Source organism: Morone saxatilis, unplaced genomic scaffold, assembly GCF_004916995.1.
Source record: "Morone saxatilis isolate NCDOM2014 unplaced genomic scaffold, NCSU_SB_2.0 Contig19, whole genome shotgun sequence".
Taxonomy (NCBI): Eukaryota; Metazoa; Chordata; class Actinopteri; family Moronidae; genus Morone; species Morone saxatilis.
In genome coordinates, this window is record NW_023339751.1 from 9,298,926 (window position 1) to 9,319,440 (window position 20,515).

Here is a 20,515-nt window from a genome sequence, read left to right on the forward strand (position 1 = left end):
CGGTAAGAGTTTAGGAAGAGGAATCCTTACTGCGCCAGTGAGGTTGCCAGGCAACCAGCCGGCCTCCAGGAAGTGACTGCACCCAAATAGTTTGGGTTGTGTTTTTAAACGCATTAAACAAACGAAATATAATATGTTAATTAATAAGCTTTAAAGGTAATACTAGGCAGATAAACAAGATAAACAGATTAACAAGCAATTCACTTTGAGGAGGCTTTAAGTGTATAATCTTCCCCTCATTATGATCCTCCCACTGATTGCACTGTGCGTCGGCTAAAAAAAGAAACCATTACCTCCGATAATAAAGAAAACCTCAATCTGATTTCATTAGTTATTCTAGTCACGCATGAGCATTTGATTAATCATTATTAATACGTTTATCTCAAATTAAGTTTTTTCTTTTTCTTTAATTGTGTTTTCTCCTCTTTATAATCCTGTAACAACCTGTTTTTACTCTCTGGTTTGTCTATATCCGCTTGTGTTATAACAAAAGCAGCAATATACTTTAGAAACGTTCACTTATTTTAATTGATGAATTGCAACAGACTTTCCTTTCGAATATTTTGATAAAAAACAACTACAGTAAAGTCAACAAGCCACAAATCATTTTAGCCTAATCCAATACAACTTTCACATTTATTTATTTTTCTCCGCAAATCCTGTTTATCTGTCCGTGCTTGGTTCCCAGAAAACGTAATAGGTGGATTATACCCCCGTGTGTCCTCAGCAAGACAAATGATTAGAAGTCTGAAATCACATCAGCAATCAGTCTTTCACTGGCATTGTGTAATAGGATCTCTACAATGTTACTGTGATGTATAATTCTTCCTATAACCATGAGAAAATTGTTAGAGATATCTAATAAAAATAACCTGCCTGGGTACACATCACTACCCTGAAGGTTATATTTTAGTTTTTTTAGTTTTAGTTTAAATGTACATCTGTGTAGTACTAATATAGTCAATATAAGTGAATATAAATGAAACTATAAGAGCATATTCGGTTCACCATTCTGTTTATTTGAGGGAGAAAGTGCACCATGAAACAAAAAACAGCATCAACATTCATTGCAAAGTGGGAAAGGTTGCTAATTATTTTAGCTCTCAGCACATTACCATAATTTCTGAAATCAGAAAATAAGTAGTATTCTATCATGTAAACCTGAAACATAACATGCTCGCATGTAGGAAACATGAGGGTTCGTTATACTGACACCATAATCCAGCTGCAGCACAAATTAAACAGGCTGAGGAGTATGCATTTTGTTAAAACGGTGAAGGAACTCTTGCTGTGGGATCGTGTGCGGGTCTCCGTGCTGCTTAAAGCGGCTGATCGGAGAAAGCAGTGTAACTCTTGACACGTGCAAAGAGGAACGGTGAGTACATCCTGTCCAGTTCAAACGCCGTGACAACCGTTTCCCCAGTCTGCCTAAAAATATAATTTATGTTTAATCTGGAACAAATAGACAAACTTGTTTATCATTCTTCACCTCTGTTTGTACTCATTTCTTACTTGTAAGTGATGTGGCAGGAGTGGTGGATCCAGACAAGCTTGCTGAAACTCTGACGCCCCCCAGAGGACAGATGCAGTCCCACGTGGAAGCTGTGTTCAGCCTCCGGAGGTGGGTTCCGCCTGCAGAACCGATTCCTTTGAAACTCGGCCGCCTTCTGTAAAAAACAAAAAAAACAATATCACAGTTTACAAGCTGAGCCACAAAGTGACGAATGTCACTATGGCATTACTAGTTAAGGAGTAGTGCAACAATTCATACTCGACTTTCAGTACTTTTATCATTAAATTGTAAATCATTTTATATGAACTACAAGTAGAAGTGTGGTTGGAACAGAAAATAATCCAACTAACTAAGTGTGAGCAATTAATTTAACATTGCTTTGAATAGCGAGGAGTTTTTAATGCGTAACTTTCGACAAACCCAAAACACGCATGTAACACATTTCAAATTACAATCTTTCTTTCGTTAGAGGCCCAATTCCACCATGTAAAGAAAAACAAAATACGACTGTTTATAATAACACTTGTAAGTCAAAATTAGAGTATTAGATACTAAGTCATAGTAAGTATTTTTAAAATCATTTTACTTTTAATGTTCTTTTTTTTTCTGGGTGAAATTAGTTTCCATAGTTAAGTAATTCATTTGTATTGGATTTACACAACTTTGTTAAAAAAAGATCAGTCAAACCTAATAATGCAGTGTTTTTTTTTTTTTAAACGGATGGCGTATGGCAATGACAACTCCTATCTGTAGTTCTTAAAAAATAAAGTACAATCTTTCCTTTAATTTAACCCCACACTTATTCTCACCTCCTCCTTTTTCTTGCAAACAACAGCAAAGACTTTGGTTTGATTGTCTGTCTCCTGTGACAGACGGAAATGACCGAGCAGAGCAGAATCCATTCTGTAAAAAAGGAACAAAAATTCAACAATCACAAGTGCTGCCACTCAACATGTGAAATTATTTCTGCTGTTGCAGCGTCCATTATAGCTTTTGAGAGTTGGTAGAAACCAGTGTACCTGGTGTTCCAAGTACGCAAGCGAGGAACAACAGTCAGAGGGTCCTCAGGGGTGGTCAGCATGATGACGTGGCCGTTGGGGAAGAACCGAAGGTACCTTTGATAACAAAGTCAACTTAGCTGTGATGACTGTACAACTCACAATCAAACAACAACGATTAAACTCAAACGTCTACCTGTAGTACTCCACGTGGTGCCAAGCCCTGTAATATCCATCCAGAGATTCCTCTCCTTGACGAATGTATGATGTCTTGCTGATATAGACACCTGTGAAAACAATATGAATGGACAGTTCATCTGCAGTGTAGTAATAATAGAAGACTGATTAACAAGTACATTGGCAGCCGCACTGGCCTGTGAGGAGGCGCCGACTGGGAAATTCTGGGCCGATAGCGATGTTTTTAGTTATTTCATTCACATCTCTCCTTGCCAGGATTAACTTTTGGAAGCAACATAAAGATCGGTTGGTGGAATTGGCTATTTGTGTTTTCGAGTATTGAAACCAACCATAAGCGCAGCAGTATCACATTTTACAAGCTGGCACATTTTCAGATTTCTGGTATGACTGAAATGCTCGAGCAGGGTGCAACAGGGTGCTGCACGTCAGAGCATGTGTGTCTTCAAAGTGCTCAACTGGATTTATGATGTTACACAACTGCCAGATCAACATGGGTGTTGAAATATAAGATATCTGTACTGGTCTCATAAACTATGACAGAGCATCGAACATTTGTAATTGATAAAATACTTAATTACCATCAAAACGAACACGTGGTCTTTGCAGAAACATCTCCCTCCAGGATTTGAAGGGTACAACCTTTGTGCAGTTGCGTCCCCACACTCTTACGCAGGCTAAATGCCAGATCTCAGGGTCCCTGGAGAGAAATTAAAAGTGGGAACCTAAAACCACGTGCACACAACTGGCTTCTCTGGTGTGCAGCGAAACACTGAGATCAATTTTGAGGGGCAAAACCTGAGAAAAGCAAGCTGTTGACTAACAATCTGTTATGACAGAGAGGCTGACCTTGCACAAATGTAAAACCCACGGCAAACCAAAGAGAGCTGCTCCAACGCTCGCATGTCCAGATCGCTCGACACAACCCAACGAAATATGTACATCAGGATTTCCCGCGGCAAGGCTGCAGTCAAACAGGAAAGGTATTGCTTATAACAAATACAAAGTTTGTAAAGAGTGTGGACATGTTTACAATCTAATAAAATTATTATTTTATTACCTGAAATGTGCATCTGAGTCATGTCCAACTCAGGAATGCAGATCTTTGGAAAGGAGCTTTCCAGAGTGAGCTCCTGCTCAAAGTAGGCAAGTAGATCCTCGATCTCACCATCACCATCATTGTCCTTCATGCTGCAATCAAAACATGAAGTGTTCACTTTGTCCCTTTCTCTCTCACACAAGTTTACACATCTTATTATTCATCTTTCAGACATAATCAAGAACAATGGAAAGACCTGTGTTAGCTGTTGGTGTGAATGGGTCAGCACAGTTTTAATACAGTAACACTTTAGTTAACAAGTTCTCTCAGACATAAATCTAGCTGGCAACTTAGTTTGATTATTACAGAGACAAAGATGCTGCATTTACTTTTTCATGAGGTGACAGAAATAATTCCAGTAAGGCGCCATGTAATGTCTTTAATTTAAAAACAAGGTTGCAACAAGTGCTTTTAGCGTCCACAAATCACGCCAACTCTATGATAATCACATGAGTTAGAGGTAAATTCATATACACAGTTGTGCAGTTTAAGTTATAGATAAAAGAAAACATTAAAATTTGTGTTTTAAGAGATCATAAGATCAAAATCCTGACCCTCCACTGCATGTTGAAACATTAAAGACTTGATTAATTAATCTAATATCCAAAAATAAAGAGCAGCTTACTAGTTTCCTCCACCTCGGTCGGTGTCGGGAGGACGGCTGTAGTTGATTTTAAACTCGATGTCAGGCACAATCTGCATAGCCATGCGATAGAACTTGATAGCTGCAAGTAAAGAAAACAACTTACATGTTAACAAGAAAATTTAATTGAAGTGCTCAAGTAATGCAATCACCTGATTATGTTCCTCATACAGAAACTACAGAACTATATGGGCGACAATTAAACATGTATCACAATGGCTATCACTTCTGAACTGTAGAAATCATTCAGATTTTCATTTAAGATGACTGATTGTTAGATATATCCATTTAAAATCTGATATAATTAAGTATTTTCCACAAGCTTACACTGTAAATTAACTGTAACATTTCTGTTACTCCCGTAAGAATTAATTTTTAACATTTTATTACTATCACTGGTGATTTTGATCCCCATATATCATACATACCCTCATAGACAGCTCCATTCTGCTCTTCCTGAACAGCTCTCAAGAACAGCTCTGTAGCCTGAGGGCAGATGACTCACATTCAGGGACAGCATTTCACGTAAGGACATGCCCTGGAGAAATCATATCACAACTTACTTTTTCCTCCCGAGCAATTTCTTGCGTCCTCTTCAGACCTTTAGCTCGCAGCAGTCGGTCAGTCGTCCCGCTAGCTCCAGAGCTCGTTTTGAGTTCAGACATCCACTGAGCTCTGAACGCATTGAGCTGCACCTGCAATTCAATTAAAGAAGTTACTCAGTGCCAAAAAAGTTGTTTTACAGCATTACTGGAACAGCAGGGTCCATCAGGAACTGTTTCTGCATTGGAAATAGTGTAAATCAGACTTCTTCATGAATGGAGAAATTGATTTATAGTACCTTTTTCCAAAATGACAAATGTTTAGCAGCCGAAACCTTTTGGGAAAAAAGGTTATTTTTGATTTCAACAAGGTTTCGTTTGGTGCTAATGTGACAAAACTTTTTCCTCAGGACTACAGAAGTAACCAATGAATGTGAAGCAGAAGTGTGGTTTAGTCAGATGATCTCCATTAGCCAAATATTTATTTAACCATTATTTATTTATACAGGGTAGGTTGGGTGAGCATACACGCTCTTTTAAGGCATCAACTCAACAGAAACAAATAACAAGAACAGAGTCAAATAATAAAACAGATATTTAGAGATGGTGCAGTAACTAAGTGTCCAATAATATAGTCAATTATCTAGAAATAAAATATTAAATAAGGATTTATGTCCACAGATTTCTCACCTGAAGATTTGGGTCATCTGAAGCTTCATCTTCATCCTCTATTGTACTTCCAATATTTGTATTTTCTTCAGCCTGTACAAGAAAGAAATGAAGTATTCATTAATCCATCAGAGGAAACTCAGTTTGTCCTGACAACCTCTAACTACTGCGGCAGTGGGTTTGTTTAGTTTTTGGATGAGCTATGTTTTCTTGCAGATGGCTGGTTTCCCAGGTGACAGCAGGACATTGAGCGGCTCACCGAGTCCCAACCCGGCCACGATGACTTCCCTTGAATGCAGAACTGTGTTAAATGTTTAAATATTTAAACTTAAAGCTGCACCTTGTGGAGAAATGACGAGGGATGTCTCTTTGTCATTGTTACGTTATATATAACTGTAAATAGACCAATAAATCCTCCAGGTGGATATTAACTTATTGTAGATGTCGTTATTGCCGATAAATAACAATTAGAGCACAGAAATATCAAACTAGGTCTGAGCCAATTAAGAAACAATATCCCCATTACATAGTTGGTCCACCAGAGAGCGCTGATACGTAGATTTTACAACTGTATAATATCCCATTTATCTGGTTATTGGTCACAATTCTTTTAAAAAGTAAGCTAAGGGATCCAAATCAAGATTATTTATTTGTGCTTCAAAAAATGACTAAAAGCCAATATGTTGGTATTTGATTTTTTTAAATGTAAAAACATCTCTTTAAGCTCTGTGGAATCGTGATAGGCCGTTTTTTTTAAACAATTTTCTAAAATAGTAACTCTTAAATTAAACTATCAACAACAAACAACGGACAATTAATCAGTAAGAAAACTGGTAGGTAAGAAACTGTTTCCTGTTGCGCTCTAGCTTTCTCTACATTGGGCATAACAGCACTCCTGTAATGTGGCGTTATCTATTTCTGGTTAGACTGTATTGATGCGTTGTTCACGAATGAGTCGACTTTTTAAACAAATGAAAACAAGACAGAATAATAGGATGATGTTATCATGTACAGTACTTTGTTCAATCCAAACCGGAGACGTTTCACTTTAAGACCCGAGCACAGTGAGACTTTTACTACGTGCCAACATACACAGAATAGCAGATGCTGATGATTCTGCTGTACTGGTATCTGGGAATGATGTCGGTGAGACGGAGAGCACTCTTAGTAATGAATTAGAAAGCACGAGAGAGTGGCTCTTAGATAATAAGCTTTCAATACATTTGGGGTAAAACCGAGTCCATCCAGTTTGGAATAAAGAAGAAGCGGTCAAGAACAAATTAGCTGAAAGCATCTTGTAATGGAGCTGAAATTGTGTCTCATATATAGGAATAATAATTATTATTATTATTCAAGTGTGTCAGCAAACTCAAGTTCTTATCGTCGTTTCATCATTGATACATTATATAAAGATATATTTCGATTATGCACCTTCTGCTTGGTTCAGTGGTTTGACAGCTAAACGTAGGAACAAGGATCAATCAAAGTATTCAATACACATATTATAATTTTATATTATTCAACGTTTTTATACCGAGCATGATGTCAAATTATGGTATTCTGGAAATTCTAAGGTTTAGTAATTGCACTGAATAACTGAAGTGCCATAAGTGCACACATACCAATCATAGGTCAAAATACTGTCACATTTGTCTGAATTATACCCAGAAGAAATTATACTAAATGAAATGACTCTTGTTGTCGAGCTGAACCAAAATCTCTGGCTCACTAAAGTGAGCCGCAAATTCCCGTCAGACCCCACTCCTTCTACCGCAGGGGTAATTTTACCATAAAATGTCCATGATGTGGCCGACATGAATCTACTCAGCCTAAAATCTGGCTCATTCACTGGGGAACCCGATATAAGGAACCCATTACAACTTGGCTACTCCCTTCGCCACACACTTATACTCTTTACATAATAAGAGTGTATTTTTAACTCCTCTTGCACATGGTGTAAAGGCCAAATGTCAGGTCAGTCAATTCAAGTTAACTTTTCATTTAAACTTTATACCTTCTTTTCATACCCACTTTGTTTAGATTCTTTTATTTTTTTCGCTTGTGTTATTGCACATTTTGTTTTTAACTTTTATAATACACATTTAGTTTTTAACCTTTATAATACACATTTAGTTTTTAACCTTTATAATTCACATTTTATTTTGCAACAACAGAAAGATGCAATGACTTAAAGACGTCACATACAGTCAAATGTACATTTGTAATGTAAACAAGCATGACAAGACTGCTTCACTGACATACTGTAAACCTAAAAACTCCACCCCCACTATAAAAACAAACGTGATGTTAGACGCAGGGAAATGAAGCAAAGACAAACGGATTAATATCAATTCATCAAGAAAAATATACTAAAACTCCGAAACTCGTTCAATAAACTAATTTAATTAAAGCACTTGTTAATCTACAAGCTAATCCAGAAACTCCCGACTGGCAAACAGCTCGTAAACGCCCCACGCCACATATGGTTAAAAACACTAGTTAGTTGCGCAGCTTCATGCTAACGCTGCCTCCATATAACTGCTACCATCTCACGCCAGCATGCGGGTTCACTTAAAGGACTTGTTGCTAAAACTCGGGCCACATCTGAATCACCTTAAACCATTTCAGAAAAGACATTTCAGAGCAGCTGAACTGAACCACAGGTGAGGAATACAGGTGACGTTAGCTCCGTTAGCCACCTAGCTCACGCACGCTGCTCCTTTAATAACCGCTCGTAAAAACAACAACAACAACAACAGTAAACCCACCATGACAAGCCCTGGCCCGGTAGCTATCCTTTTTGTTTTTGTTTTCTTTTTGGATTCACAAGCGGTCGACACTAGCGTTTACAGTTCACGGTCGGAGAAGCGGACAACACAGCGGACATATTTACGAGCTCGCAGGAACGCAGCCATTTCTCCGGAGCCTCAGCGACACAGGAAGTCCGCGAGTGTGGCGAAGTTAGGAAGATACGGAGAGCCAGAAGGAGCCTGTAGTGATCTGTATCTGTGAGCTACGTTGTCACATATTGGAGAATGAAAATATTTATTTGTGTATGATAAATAGATAAATGAATAAGTCTGGAGGAGGATCCTCTTTTCAGAAATCAGAAAATCAGAAAATCAGAAATCAGAAATCAGAAATACTTTAATAATCCCAGGGGGAAATTATTTTTGTTATCCAGATAACCAAACAACATATATTATACAAGCAGCATCTATTAAGAACAAAATATAAATATATATATAAATAAAAGATATATAAAAGCTATAAAAAAGATCAAATGTACATTGATAAGATCATTTTCTTATCAATGAGTCAAACTGATGACCCCTGACTGGGTTATTGATATTTTATATTAATAATGCATAATAATAGTAACAGTACAGAACCACTGTACAATTAACTCAAAGAGTAAACACAATAACTGCAGCAAGTGTTTTGGGTGAATTTTGAGCAGATTATTTCTTGTGACTGTTGATCAGAGATTAGTTTTCCTGATTTTAGGGAATTTATTATACAATTCTCTGTTTATTTAACAATCATACAAACTTATAGGCATTTTTTTTACCTTTAGTGTACTGTATGTTCCTAGAAGGTTCTGTTTGTAAATATTTTGAGTTTTTATTATTATTATTAGTAGTAGTTGTTGTTGTTGTGATATAAAAATTCAATTATTTTTTATTTATTTGGATTAATTATTGATTAATTTGCCAACCAACAGTGGGTTGAGTGGGTTGTCACAGTTTTTGGAAGTTGGGGCAACAAGAAAAGAAATAAGGTTGGTTGTTTTGATTAATTGAAGGTTTATAGTGATCCTAGTTTGATTATTGATTAAACTGTGACTATATGTTTTTTATCTTCAGCCCTAAAAAGTAAAATCCTCAGAGTTGATTCCTTAAGACAAAATCTTCTTGAATCGAGGGTCTGTTGTGTAAAGTGCATCTACTGTGGGGGTACCGGGCATGAAAAGGTTTGAGAACCCCTGATCAAAGTCGCTGGTCTACAAAATAACAGAAAATAATGTAAAATGACGATAAGATGTTCCTAGAACTCATAACAGTGTCGGCTTCACATTTCTGTCCTTGTTGCATGTCGGTAGTCACCCATTCTGAGTTATATTGACATAAAGTGTTAGTGCTCTACAAACAGATCGGCACACTACTGGCCGTACTAATCACAGACCTGCTCCATATGTTTACCATTCAGTTATTCTACTGAAGAATGAAAATACAGGCCCACCTCTGTGTTGAGCACAATGGTTGAGTAGCTCCTCTGTCCTCTGGGCTACTTCAGCTTCATAAGGAGACTGTTTCACCTCGTTTGTAAAATACATCACTGGAATTAACTTGTCACTGAAGACCTTCCCTTCAAACTATTGGTATCTTCCAGAGTAAGAAGTAAAGTAAGTAAACAAACTCTCTGGGTTAAAAAGCTTTAAGAAACACTGCCAGAGTAGCAGAGCTGCACACAGCATGTCCTCTGTCAGCGTAGTAATTTGAAGGCAGACAAGTTCTGCAAGTGAAGTCAGTAAAAAACAGCTGGTTTGGGCAGATATGAGCCATTCAAATGTCTACAAGACGCCGGTAGAGCTTACACAAAAATCTGGATTCCCAAATAAGTGTTTCTATTTTTTTTACTTTGGACTACATTTCAGAGGGGAATATTGTGGTTTTTACTTCACTGCAGTTACTTTTTGCAGATCAAGACATGCAAAACGACGAGTTAGGCAGGATAGAAAATATGATACATCATTAAATAATACTACTCTGGCTTCACTTTGCAGCTACAATAAAAATACTTCTTATATTGTAGAGTCAGTAATGATGACCTATTAATATGAATTACATAGTAATATAACACTCTGAAAGGATCAGTAATTTTTCCTTCTGACATCTGTGATACTTTTTCAAGCAAAGTCTTCTTTTGTTTTTTTTTAATTGTTTAATTATTTTGCGAAGTATTCTGCTTTAAATTATGGATCTAAATAGTTTACCCACTATTGCATCTGTGTGTCAGAGATGGAGCAAAGCACATTCGCCTTCATACTGACCTTAAGTACAGTTTTAATGTAATGGTACTTTACTTTTGTGAGGCTTTAAATTTTTCCGCCACTGCATTTCAGTGGGAAATTGTATTGTTTTTTAATCTATGTTTATTATTGTATATGTGGAATTTTACAAACAAAATGGCAGAAAATCAGAAAAAACAGCCTTGTTTTAGTCAGTCTTTAAGATTTAATACAATTCTAGAGGTGAAAAGGGTAAACTCAATGAGAAGGATGTCATTACACTAGTAAATATAGCCTTAAATTGTCTTTTACTAATCAAAATTTTAGTGCTATTTGTTTAATTTCTGACTATTTAAGTACAGTTTTCAAAGCAGAACTTATTCATCCATTGTAGTGTTGCGTCTGAGCACTTTGTATACCACCACTTGTGTGTGCATGTGTAAGTATTGCCTCAGGGTCCATAAAAACACTTTTGCACCATCTGCTTCACTGTAGGTGGGCGACTTGACCAGAGAAGAAGAATACGAAGCAAGAGCACAACTCCTCTCTCACTTCCGGCTTTGCTTAGCGCCGTAAAATCTTTCTCGTTTTACGTAGTTTTTTAAAATAAATATTGATCTTTTTTAAAATTATCCTTGTGTAGTGTTGTGAACGAGACTTAATACGACTTGTACATTTCACCAGTGTGTATTTAAATTGTTTATGAGATTGTGAATGACTGTTTTGCATTAATGTTCACCTTTGCGTGCAATATGCAGACTATAAGAAGGGGAAAGACAAACAAAACATATACAATAGATTATATTAATATATTTAAATAGTTATTTTAATGTTATATTTCAGACACTGACAGTAGGTTTCAGACGGTATGGGGTGTACGACACGGAAGCAGTAACTTATTTCATCTCGTTGTGTATCTTTGTCCACAGAGGAGGAGAGCTGTGATTTGTTGCTGTTTTTATAGCAACGCGAGACTCTGATGATCGGACGACAGGGGCCTGGATGAAATGTATTTATATTGTGTGTTGGACACACTGGATTGCGGTTGATCAGCCTCCGGACGCTGTCAGTCAATTGATTAATCCCTTAAACCATTTGTTGATCAGCGATTACGAATGCTCGGATATGTGTGGTTGTCGATTTGACGCGAGGAGGGTGAGTTGTTGTGATTCTTGCTTCTCGTTTTTATGTTAAGTTAGGAGACCATTCAGCCCAACAAGGCCAGTATTTTGTCCTCTCTCTCTATATATATATTTATATATTAATGTTTGTTAAAAATAAAATGCGGGTTTACGTTAGTTTACAGTCTGCTCTAACTAAACTAACGTTAATATAAGAGCTAACGTTATGAACCAAACTGAGCCAAAATAATAAACATGAACAAAAGTGGAAACGTGTTGGTGAAGGATGAAGATGTAGGCTCTTTCTTTGTTGTTGTTGTTTTTAACTCACTCTAGAAAACCAGTAGTTATTTGGTTATCGATAAACAATAATAACAATAACAATCTTCTTATATCGGTGAATGAGAGTTGCACAATATGGTTATTAATAAATCAAATCAAAGCATATTGCGATACATTATTAGTGGGAATGATTATTTGTTTGCAAATGCTATTTTAATTCTCACTGAAAAACACTTAAAATCGTGATAATGTGACATTTGTTTGGGTTTTGTGCTAAACAGCATCACAGTGCTTCATTATAAGGCTGTTTTCACATTTTACCTCATCAAATAATTACAGCTTTCTTGCTATTTGGATATTGCACATGGCCATATTTGAGATATAAAACTATATTTCAGTTGTCAGTTATGGTAGACTACAGATTACCTCGTTAAACTTTATAAAACTGTCACTGAAAGAAATCCTAATTCTATGAAGGTGCAAATATTGTTAACTTTAAAAGTTTAACTGCTACACAAGAGGTTTCCTACTTCACTGAAAAGTTTATTCTCACTTCAGTGTGTGGAGGTCACACTTGTGTAAACTGCGTATTGGACAATGATTTGGTTCTAAACTTGTTATACATTTTATAATATCATCTTCTATGAACATGTTAAAGTCAGGTTTAATTTTCCCTCTGTTGAGGATTTAAAAAATACTGCTTTCGAGTGTCAAACTGCCAGAATACGTTATATAAAGGTCCGTGTGTAACATTAATTGATATAATATTATAGTTTATTGCGGCTATGTCAGTATCGGTATATATTGGGGCCAATACATACCAAGAAATTGCAGTAGAGAAATGATAAAGACATGTTATATGTAGGTAATTAGAAACTGTATCTCCATCATATAGTACAACAAAGTGGGACATTTTATGGTTGGAAAAAAACATAAAATGTCCCACTTTGTTAAAGACATGTTACCGATATGTCGGCCAATGTAGTGAATTTTAATAACCCTTTTTTATGTGGTGATTTCTCACCTATATGACTGCAAAGATACTCAGAAAGCTGTTAAGTTAAATGTTCTTTAACATGTTAAATAGTTTAACATATACATTGGCGACCAACTCTAAACATACTGAGAGCTGCATCTTCTGTCTTACTCTGTGCTGCTTTCCACAGTATTTTAACTCAATAAACTTTCCACTGATATTAGTATATTACCACAAGCACTTATTCTGCATTATTTACCAGGAGAAAAAAAAAGTTATTTGGACAATATCAGATAATTTCAGGTAACATTTACACCGATATGTCTGCGATAGATCGATATCAGCTGATAATACTGTACTATAGGTTTATTTTGTGCCATGTACATTGTAATTAATACTGCTACATAATTAACATCACTTTCTGTCATCCACCTCTCATCCTCTCAGCTAGAAGGAGGCAAGTCCATGACACCATGAGTCCTCCAGCTCTGCCAGTGGTCTTCTGCTGTTGTCACAGGAAGATTTGGTTGCATTCAGCAGCCGGAAGCAAACGCAGCTCCTTTCTCCACCCGATTATTATCTGCCCCCGTAAGTTGCTATGGAAGGACGAGCATAATGAATAGATACACCACCATCAGACAGCTCGGGGATGGCACCTACGGCTCCGTCATCCTCGGCCGCAGTCTGGAGTCCGGAGAGCTGGTTGCCATAAAGAAGTGAGTATTCGAGAAATGTAGATTTGTTTGTAGTTTAGCGCCGAAGTTCTGCGAACTTCTGTGACTTCTGTGGAGTTTAATTTAAATCCCAACAAATGAGTTTATTGTAAAAATTATTTTTCAGAATGAAAAGAAAATTCTACTCGTGGGAAGAATGCATGAACCTTCGTGAAGTCAAGGTGAGTTTCTTTTCCACATTTTTAACACCGCATTTGTATAACTCATCAGAACGGAATAGCAAACATTGAACATCACATGTAATATTTCCTGTTACACACGCTTGTTGGTGTCACATCCTGTGACTCTGGGTTGATTTTTCATTCACTTGTGTAGAATACAGAAGCTATAAATAACTCTATGATAACTTGATGATTTGTGGGTAATGTAGTAATGATGGTATGATGAAACATATTGTGTATTTTAGTCCAGTTTCAGATTGTTCTGTTTGTTTTTTTCACACCGATTTCAAGTCACTGTCTAAATTTCCTCACAGCTCAAAGTCACACACCAGCCTCTAAGAGTAGAAGGTGATTCTTGTGTGCTGTTGGTTTCTTTTAGCTCTGGTTCCCATCCCTGGCCTTCACACCCCCCTTTCCTAGAGCTTGACCTTAATGCGGCAAAACATGCGTAGAACACGCTGGTCCTTAGAGTCCTGCTAATTAGATGATAATTACAGCATGTCACACCATACAATATCAAAATCCCATTACAGCTTTTACCCCCTTACTAAAGATTTAGCATGGTTAAACCTATATCATCCCAGTGCATGGGACAAGTGTATATTTCTCCATCTTGCTTTCTATTAATTATTTTCCCTTTTTTAAATTGTAAGCATAAGTCCCACCTTTGCAGCATTTACCCCCCAAACTACATTGTGTTCTTACACTAGTCATGTTATAACAAGAGAGGTTTTGTTTTCTAGTTGTAGGGCGTGCTTTTGAATGTGCTGCAGTTATCTGTGTGTATTGTCCGGCATGTTTTGACTTACTATTTATTTCTATAATTTATTTTGTCTATGCATTACACATATTCTTACATGATCTGCTTTCTGTATTCTTTCAGTCTTTAAAGAAACTCAACCATGCTAATGTGATCAAACTTAAGGAGGTAATTCGAGAAAATGATCACTTGTACTTCATATTTGAGTACATGAAGGAAAATTTGTATCAGCTAATGAAAGACAGGTGCGTATTGTTGCATTATTAATTCTACATTTAAAACTGTATTTGGTAAATATTTGGACAGTTTCTTAACAGTTTTCTGTTTGTTTCTTGCTGCAGGACTCGGTTGTTCCCTGAATCTGCTGTAAGAAATATTATGTTTCAGATACTTCAGGGGCTCGCATTCATTCATAAACACGGTACGTCTGTTTACGACAGCAGGGTGATAAGTTATATGTGCTGCAACAGAAGTCAATGCGATGTGTGTTTTGTTAGGGTTCTTTCACAGGGACATGAAACCGGAGAATCTTCTGTGCATGGGCCCAGAGCTGGTGAAAATAGCCGACTTTGGGCTTGCCCGAGAAATCAGATCGCGACCACCATACACAGACTATGTCTCGACACGATGGTGAGTTTCTTTTAGAGCAAATATAATACACTTATACTTAAATAAATAGATAAATGAAAGTCTGTTTAATAGTTCAGTGCACTCAAGTCCTAGTACCCTCTCTTTTTGGACCAGGTACAGAGCCCCGGAGGTGCTCCTCAGATCCACATCCTACAGCTCACCCATAGACCAGTGGGCAGTTGGTTGCATCATGGCAGAGCTTTATACACTCAGGCCTCTTTTCCCAGGCTCCAGTGAAGTAGACACCATATTCAAGATTTGCCAAGTCTTGGGTACACCAAAGAAGGTAATGTAAAAAGACAGAAAGGCTTATACATTTTAAATTAAGGATTTTAAGAACAGTTAAACATGTGGGGACACATAAGGATCGGATTATGCTCGATCAGAAGAACTAGCTCAGTATTGTTTATTGTTATCCCAAACTGCCACACTGGACGGCAGATGTCTCAAAGAGGGGACACACACACATTTTCCAGCTGTAACCACGAAAAGTGACAATAGTTGTGTAACGAATAATAAGCGAGAGAGAGAGAAGTTCAAACCCAGCTCGCTTTCTCATCTCAGTACAGCTGACCAATCACAGCATGAAGTAGGTGTGAATATCAGATTGGTGGTTTTGAAAAGTTACAGAAATATTCGAACATAGTCATCAGAATTGTGACGTTGGAAAGGCGTGAGGGGGTTTCTGAAGCTGTTGGACCATATCAGATATGTCACATCCAAGTACATTTTACTACTCCTACTGTTAATAAAAAAGATGGTCTTGTTAAATATGATGTTATATAAATGCGCTGTGTAAGATTGACTGTGTCTTCTCCCTCTAGAACGATTGGCCAGAGGGATACCAACTGGCAAGTGCTATGAATTTCCGTTGGCCTCAGTGTGTTCCCAGTAATCTGAAGACACTGATCCCGAATGCGAGTCCTGAAGCAATCCATCTGATGACAGACCTGCTTCAGTGGGATCCCAAGAAGAGGCCAGCTTCAGCCCAGGTAGTGTCTTCCCCAGTGTTTTCCACAGCCCTCACAGCTGAGAATGAAAGCTGATGTTGTTTGTTTACAGATCTTAATATCTTCCCAGGCTCTCAGGTACTCTTACTTCCACGTGGGCCAGGCTTTGGGCACTCCTCAGCAGATCCTGGAGCAGGGCAGACCTCAGCCAGGCCTTGTGCCGCTGCAGGCTCCTTTGCAGTCACAACAGACGCTGCAGCAGCAACAACCCCTGCTGCTTAAGCCCGTGCCCCCCTCCCAGCCTCCACCTCCCAACCAACACTGCTCCCCCTCCAGGCCTCTCCAGCAGATCCAGCCCTCCCCTGTATCCGCCGCCGCCCAGGCAGCAGCGTACCAACGGCACACAGAGCTGGCGCGAGAGCAGCAAACGAAGCACATCCTAAAGCAGGAACAGACGTCACAAGGAACGCCACAGAGCCACCTTCCTTACATTGTTGACAAGAGTCTCCAGAGCAAGGTGAGTAAGTATAGACTGGTTCCATCAAACAGAGACTGCCAGCCAGCCATATCTATACAAATACACCATTATTACGTCTTTCTTCAAACATGTAATTGTGGCAAATGTTCCTCATGTGTGTGTTTGATGTTGATTTGTTATTTTTAGCAAACGAGACAGGAGTCAGAAAATGCCAACCTGCTGAGCTATCAGCTGAAACCGAAAGGAGGGCGGCGGCGTTGGGGCCACGGCACAGGACACCTGAAGGGTGAAGACTGGGACGACTACGAAGAAACTGATCTGACCTCCATAAGTATTCTCGGGAAAAGTAACTTCTCCGCAGAGAAGTCGAGGCAGGGGGAGGATGCACTGAGCAGGTGAGGGAATGCACTTTAATGATGAACTGTAGTAACGTATAATACATGAACACAACACAAGAGCTGCAGCTTGAGCCATGTGTCTCATTGAATGCCCTCTGTCTTTCAGATATGGAAATGTTCTGGATTATAGTCGGCCCAAAGGAAAAGAAGATGCACCCTTAAACCTGAACAAGACCACAGCCTACCAAGAGCCATCAAGAACTGCTTCTGCTAAACAGCATTACTTGAGGCAGTCAAGATATTTACCTGGTAATAGATATTTAAAGACTTTACTTAGAGCTTAGTAGGACTGACCGCAGGACTTGGTGATAGTAGATATGTGATTTGTAGCAGGAATTAAAAAGCTAAGGTACTATTAAATCAATCTTCTGGCCATGATTTGTCAAGCAAGCAATCTCTTAAGCCAAGTTCAGACTGAAGATTTGCCGTGAGATGAGTTGAAACTTGCAGCTACTTGCAATGTTTCGCTTTGGAACATTCCCCAACCCTGCCAGTTCACACCAAAGCAACTATACAAGAAGGTGTGTCATCTCGATGGCAACGACTCTGTGTACTTCCATTCTTACTGCTTACTTTCAGGCTTTTCAATTGACAGTCTGACACTTTGTAACTGACTTGACCACCTGACTCCGCTACAAGCTGATTGGCTGTTGAAACAGGTGACCTACGACCTTACGCTTTTATAAGTTGCAGGCGATGCCGTCAGCTGGCTTGAATCGAGCTGAGACGGGTCAGTTCACACCAATGCAACTGTTTCCTCTAACGTTGTAAAATGGCTTTTTTGCTAATCTTTGGGCTCATAACTGATAAATACACGGTATTTACAGAAGTGTGTCTTATTCTGAACTTTGGCTGTTCCTAATTTTAAAGTAAGTTAAACGTAGCAAACATAAAATATCTTCCCCCACAATTAAACTGTAAAAGCCTCTTTTTCATTGCAACCTTAACTAATAATGCTTATAATCAGCTATTGTTTTTGTTGTGACACCAGAGAACATAAATAAACATAAACAACATCAGGTTTAGTAAAATGCAGCATGACCTGTCAGTCACCAGAAGTTAATTAACCACGTGTCCATCATTTCCTATTTTTCCTCGTCCTGTCCAAAAGAACCAGACTACAGGTGTAAAGTGCCCCAAAAATGCTTGTAGTGTCGTTTTCTTATTAGGTTTTTTTATTAACTGTAATCTTTCAGGGTAGAATGTATCTGATAACCTCTTTCTGTCTCCTTCAGGCATTAGTACAAAGAAGAACGTGGCCATAAATGCTAGTAAAGACTTCACTGGCAGCCATCTTTGGGGCAACAGTGGTATTCCATTTGGAGGGACTCTACCGAGCAGAGGCGCTCACGGTAAATCTCCCAGGACATCTCACACTTAACCTCACTGCAATGTCTGCCGCTTCTCACTGTTGTTTGTTTTTTTAATATCAGGTACAAATACAATCCCGGGCGGATACATGCCGTCGTTTTACAAAAAAGACCTTGGTTCTGCTGGTCACCGGGTGCATCAGGGCCCTTCAGCGGAATCAACAGCGTCAAGTGAGGATGACTTTCAGAGCTTTATTTGAACTCATATGAACCTTTATTGTTCCCAGCCTCCTAACAAACAAACCTGTTCATTGTATTTTCATCCCTGTTTAAATGCTGTTTTTAGATTATGCAACATGGCAGTCTGGCCGGAGTCCGATGAACACCTCTGCCAACGTGCTATTGGCCAACAAGAGCACCCCTGGTCTGCTGCCTCGCCCACCGGTACAGACCATCCACGGGCGAACAGACTGGTCTGCCAAATATGGACACCGCTAGTGCCCTCCCTGGAGCTCCGATCCGTGCCCTGGAACTCTTTCTCACCTCCAAAGAGTAGGCCTAGTTGTTTTATAATGAAAGAATCTGTACATACATCTTACACAGCAATAATTTGGTTCTTTTTTTTCATTATGTGTATTATGGGTGTCGTGCGTTGTGAGATATCTGTATGTGTATGTGTGTATAGCTAAATGCAACCAGCCAAAATTTGAGCCCAGATTTACTCCTCAGTGTTATAGTTTGTATTTCTGTAACATAACTGCTGTCCTTACAGAGGTTACAACCTGTACCCTCAGTTTTGTATCAGATTTATCATTGAATGTTGTTCACCAACCTGTATACATAATATATGCATATTATACATTTATGAAAACTTCACTGTGACTTGTTTTTGGCTAACTAATTACTTTGCCTCTGTACAGTACAGTATTTTCTTTTTTTATACATCCCTGCTGTAATTTCTTTTATGTGTAGCCTTATCAATCAGGTAACTTTTTATTTGTGCATTTTAATGAAATTCAAGGCAGTGCTTTAATTTCAGTAAAAATGAGTACAGTGCAAGTTGTTGCCACACTGTATGAATCTGTTTTTGGAAGTAAAATGATCTGAGTTAACATGTTCAACTCCTTTGGCCAAACTGAGTGTGATTATTGCCAGTTATTGAGTATAATTAAACATTTGATTGCGTACCAATATGTTCAAGTTGTGTCTTTTTTTTGTGTGTGACACTTTAAAAAAAAAAATCAATATTACCAATCAGTTAATTTTCCATGTGTGGATTAATCTGCTAGAGCTGTACAATATATACAGAATCTAAAATTCATGTTACCAAAGTAAACACATTGTAACTATAAAAATATATAGTATATATTATGATTGAAATAGTGCAGTTTAATTATGAATTGTAAGAAGTGACAAACACATCAGTAATAAAAATTGTCATATAATATTATTAAATATAGTCTTTGTTTATATATAGTGCATTTGCAAAGAAATACAAAATCAAATAAATTTCTATATGATTATTATTAAATATGGTCTTTATTTATTTATATATATAGTGCAAATAAAAAAATTTACAAGCTTTATAAAAAAAAAACATTTATATTTAGAATTTAAATGTATTTGGATGACAATATTATTAATATATTAATATAATATATAATAATAATATATATTAATAATTTTGTAAAAACTTTATTGTCTTTATATATAGTGCAAATAAAAAAATACTACTACTATTAAATAGTGTCTTTACTTATATATATAGTGCATGTGCAAATAAAAAATTAAATACATTTTCTATTTCTATATTATTGAATTATAGTTTTTATTTATATATAGTGCATATGCAAATACATTTTAAAAATAATATTATTTCATTATTAAATATTCTTTAATAAATAGTACTAGTAGTATTTTATACTTCTACATCTAATCACTACACTATAAACTACTTTAATTTAAATGAATTTAATTGAGAATTTAATGTATATTTATTTTAGAGGACAATATCATGAATACATTGAATAGTGAAAACAATAATA

General features: G+C 37.4%; 2 protein-coding genes across 5 annotated transcripts; one reads left to right on the forward strand and one right to left on the reverse strand.

Annotated features, from left to right (window-relative positions):
- Window positions 1-998: 998 nt before the first annotated feature.
- Window positions 999-8,612, reverse strand: fbxo9 (F-box protein 9). Its single transcript, XM_035663279.1, has 13 exons — window positions 8,428-8,612; window positions 5,681-5,752; window positions 5,012-5,143; window positions 4,877-4,934; window positions 4,431-4,530; window positions 3,767-3,897; window positions 3,556-3,670; window positions 3,288-3,406; window positions 2,708-2,798; window positions 2,533-2,628; window positions 2,323-2,416; window positions 1,513-1,667; window positions 999-1,428 (listed from the first exon to the last, which is right to left on the reverse strand). Exons 1-13 carry the CDS (start codon window positions 8,428-8,430, stop codon window positions 1,320-1,322), a joined length of 1,275 nt encoding a protein of 424 aa, XP_035519172.1. The 5' UTR covers window positions 8,431-8,612; the 3' UTR covers window positions 999-1,319.
- LOC118329232 (serine/threonine-protein kinase ICK-like) lies at window positions 8,160-19,656 on the forward strand. 4 transcript variants are annotated; one of them, XM_035663276.1, is made up of 14 exons: window positions 8,160-8,322; window positions 13,497-13,765; window positions 13,890-13,944; window positions 14,828-14,949; window positions 15,046-15,125; window positions 15,202-15,334; window positions 15,449-15,620; window positions 16,159-16,326; window positions 16,415-16,801; window positions 16,949-17,157; window positions 17,267-17,409; window positions 18,396-18,512; window positions 18,594-18,701; window positions 18,817-19,656. In XM_035663276.1, exons 2-14 carry the CDS (start codon window positions 13,665-13,667, stop codon window positions 18,966-18,968), a joined length of 1,947 nt encoding a protein of 648 aa, XP_035519169.1. In that variant the 5' UTR covers window positions 8,160-8,322; window positions 13,497-13,664; the 3' UTR covers window positions 18,969-19,656. The 4 variants fall into 4 exon arrangements, with proteins under 4 accessions (XP_035519169.1, XP_035519168.1, XP_035519170.1 ...); XM_035663275.1 differs by lacking the exon at window positions 8,160-8,322 and adding an exon at window positions 9,217-11,825; XM_035663277.1 differs by lacking the exon at window positions 8,160-8,322 and adding an exon at window positions 9,217-11,825 and having other exon boundaries at window positions 13,501-13,765.
- Window positions 19,657-20,515: the final 859 nt, after the last annotated feature.

What these genes read in the sequence shown, in the direction of transcription:
- fbxo9 (XM_035663279.1), bottom strand. An exon ending in AAATTGCTCGGGAGGAAAAA is followed by an intron (nt 4,935 to 5,011) that starts GTAAGTTGTGAT and finishes ATCTGCCCTCAG; the next exon opens with GCTACAGAGCTGTTCTTGAG. An exon ending in ACCACGTGTTCGTTTTGATG is followed by an intron (nt 2,799 to 3,287) that starts GTAATTAAGTAT and finishes TTGTTTTCACAG; the next exon opens with GTGTCTATATCAGCAAGACA.
- LOC118329232 (XM_035663276.1), top strand. Translation starts at nt 13,665, where the DNA reads ATGAATAGATACACCACCATCAGACAGCTCGGGGATGGCACCTACGGC. An exon ending in CGCATTCATTCATAAACACG is followed by an intron (nt 15,126 to 15,201) that starts GTACGTCTGTTT and finishes GTGTTTTGTTAG; the next exon opens with GGTTCTTTCACAGGGACATG. An exon ending in ACAAGAGTCTCCAGAGCAAG is followed by an intron (nt 16,802 to 16,948) that starts GTGAGTAAGTAT and finishes TGTTATTTTTAG; the next exon opens with CAAACGAGACAGGAGTCAGA.